This window comes from Mandrillus leucophaeus, unplaced genomic scaffold (assembly GCF_000951045.1).
Source record: "Mandrillus leucophaeus isolate KB7577 unplaced genomic scaffold, Mleu.le_1.0 Scaffold257, whole genome shotgun sequence".
NCBI classification, from domain to species: domain Eukaryota; kingdom Metazoa; phylum Chordata; class Mammalia; order Primates; family Cercopithecidae; genus Mandrillus; species Mandrillus leucophaeus.
Window position 1 is genome coordinate 1749602 of NW_012102665.1, and position 3130 is coordinate 1752731.

The window sequence follows — 3130 nt, forward strand, 5'->3', positions numbered from 1 at the left end:
AAAAAAAAAAAGGTGGAGTGCTTTTTTCTGACTCAACCCAAAGGGGATGCTCTGGGTCACACCTGGAAAGTTCGCTGTGATACGGGACTCCCCAGGCCCGGGGCCCAAACAGAATGGGCGTAGTTTATGAAACCAGGAAGCAAAGACTTCGCTTTCCTGAGGGCAGCTCCAGGAGGAACAGGAACAGCATGTTCCTTGTCTGCAGATAAACTCATTTGCATACTGGCAATTTTCATAACCACTTAAGTGCTAGAGTCAGGGGAGCAAGGCACAAGGTTTGATGACCAGTCCACGCACACACCCAGGGCAGTACAAACGATGTGCAAAAAGTAGGTATCTGAGGGATTTTTCCTTAATCCATTCTGAAATAATCGTTAAATCATATTGGAAATGAATCTCGCAGATTCTGGTGCGCGGTGGGGGACCCTAATTCCACATACCTGGTCTGTGGGTGTGTAGTCAACCAAGCTGACGCTGTCGATTCTTTCCAGGAAGCTGCAAAGAAAGCCAGCAAGGGTTCAGGCCTGTTCTCAGGTCACTTTTTCCCGGGGTTGGGGGGAAATTAATGGGACATTTCACCCAAGTACAGCAAGGATGGGGCAGGCCAAGCAGCTGACTGGAGTTCTTACTTTGTTTCCTGAATTTGCATCTGTCTAGATAACGCAACATTCTTGACCCAGGGACGGAGAACTGCATTCTTCTTTTTTTTTTTTTAAATGTTGCCTTCTCTCCCCTCTCTTCTCCACTGCCACAGGGCTGGGGGTGGGGGCTACTCAGAAACTGGGAGAGAGCATGGAGCCTCCCTTCCAAGGCTAAGTATAAGAATGTGTTGCAATGTAAACAAAACATGGAAGGTGATAGATGTTCCTTTAGTGTAGGTTCCTAATCAAATACAGAAGTTGTTTGTGTGTGTGTGTGTATGACTGTGTGAATATGTGTAAGAGTGACGAGTGTGGAGAGCGAGTATGTGGTGTGCGAGAGGAAATGTGTAAAAGTGAGTGTAAGGGTGAGTGTGAGAGTATGTGTGGAAAGTGTGCGAGAGCAAGAATATGAGTGTGTGTGTGTGAGTGTGTGTGCCGGCAAACCCGGCGACGCCTGTGGGTGTCAGATCTGCCCGGCGCCCTCTGTGTCCCACACAAGGCAGGGTGAGAGCCTAGGAAAGCTGTGCACCGCTCTGGGGTGACGACCCTCTTCCAGGCCGTTTCTCCAGCTCTTCCGCTGGGAGGCCGCCGAGCTCCCTCTCCCGAGTGACCATGGCCCCTGCACAGGCCTCCCCCGCCCTCTCTGTGTCAGCCTGGCTTTACCAAGGCACCTATCCAGGCTGCACGTTTCCCACTGAGTCTTGGTCGATCTGTTGTTATTTGTCTCCTCCACTAACATGCGAGGCCCTCAGGGCAGGTTTCTGTCGAGTCCACCTGGGAGTCCCCAGCACCTAGTGTGGGCCTGGCCCCAGTAAATATGGTGGAATGAACCAGTGTCCTCTGTCCCCTTCTCCTTCCGCGGCTGGGACAGGTGACCATCGAGCGCTGAGAGGCTGGGCCTCCCGGGGATGAACAAGCGTTGGGGATGGGTTAACTGGCGAGCAGAGGACAATTCTGGAGACAGGGGCAGCAGGGGCTCTAGAAGGAAGAAGGAGAGTGAGCAGGAGGGAGGGGTTGGGGCGGTCCAGGCTCTCTGTTGGCGCTGGCGTTGATGGGAGGCCCTGGTACTGAGAAGCAAGGATGGATGGCCTGGAGGCTGTGCTGGCTTGCTGCTTGCCATGCCAGTGGCTGGCTCTGTGTCTGGGTAGGTGGAGGCAGCAGCCATGTGCCCATGAGCGTTTCACGCAGTGGAGGGGATGTTGCCTCCCCACCTCCCCATCCTCCTGCACCAGCTCCTCTGCAGGTGTCTGTGAACCTCAGTGTGGGCAAGAGGGAGACGAAAGGGTTCAGAACGCAGAACACCACCCCAAAATGTGCCCTTTGGCATGTTGACTAACTGCAGCTGAGGGCACTTGGGAAGCCTCGGATGCAGGGCCGGCGGGCTGACCTCCCGCTCTGTCCCAAACAGCGGGTCAGGAAATTTCCCATAAGAAACATCTGCCCTGGGCCAGGAAGAGGAGAAGGTTCGTATCGCCGGGGGCTGGGAGTCCACCCCGAACCGGATCTGTACAAACCCACCAAAATAACCCTTGTCTTTCATTAGTCACTGCCCCCCAATGACTGCCCCTAGAAACCTGAACCTTTCTCCTTTGTCACTTCTCCATACGTTTATCATCTTTTGTTACAAGGGTATATTAGCTCTCAGTCCCGACGGCTTCTTTGGGTCTTCATTTTTCTTATGAAAGTTCCCGTGTGCATGTAAAAATATTAAATAGAATGTGTGTGCTTTCCCCCGGTTAATCCGTCTTTGTTGGTTCACTCAGCTACAGAACCTAATGGGAAAGAGGGAAGTTCTTTTTCCTTCCCTACAAAGGTCAAAAGGGGTCCATTTTAGGAACCACTTGGCCAAAGACAGTAAGACTGCGTCATTTCCTTGGCCGTCGTAACTCCTTCCTTTTGGAAAGCTAGAGACAGTCCCTAGTGGCCAGAACTGAGGCCTGGCCATGGGATGACATGTTGGCAGCCTTCATTATGAACCTGGGTTTGACACCCCCAGGGCAAGTAACGCAGAAGCAGAATACACAAGGGGCAGGAATGGATCTGCTGGTGTTTGGGATGGCCTTTCACAGGGATAGGAAGCAGTGGGGGCAACGGTGACCTCAGCTGTCATGAATGAGTCATTTCCCTGGAATCCAAGGGAAACAGGTTACGGGAGTGGTGTCTGTGGCTGCACTGTCTGGTGTGCAGTCATTAAAGAATGTCGGCCGGGTGCAGTGGCTCATACCTTTAATCCCAGCACTTTGGGAGGCCAAGGTGGGTGGATCGCCTGTGGTCAGGAGTTCAAGACCAACCTGGTCAACATTGTGAAACCCTGTCTCTACTAAAAATACAAAAAGTAGCCAGGTATGGTGGCGCACGCCTGTAATCCCAGCTACTCGGGAGGCTGAGGCAGGAGGATCACTTGAACCCAGGAGGCAGAGGTTGCAGTGAGCCGAGATCACGCCACTGCACTCCAGCGTGGGCGACAGAGTGAGACTCTGCCTCAAAAA

The 3130-nt window shown here is 52.9% G+C and overlaps 1 protein-coding gene across 1 annotated transcript in view; it reads right to left on the reverse strand.

The window, feature by feature from the left end:
• The window catches only part of GNAL (guanine nucleotide binding protein (G protein), alpha activating activity polypeptide, olfactory type), a 164520-nt gene that overhangs the window by 27259 nt on the left and 134131 nt on the right, over positions 1–3130 (reverse strand). Inside the window, exon 5 of the mRNA XM_011983932.1 lies at positions 441–495. Within this exon, the coding sequence (XP_011839322.1) occupies positions 441–495 (55 nt within the window). The remainder of the gene's footprint in view (positions 1–440; positions 496–3130) is intronic.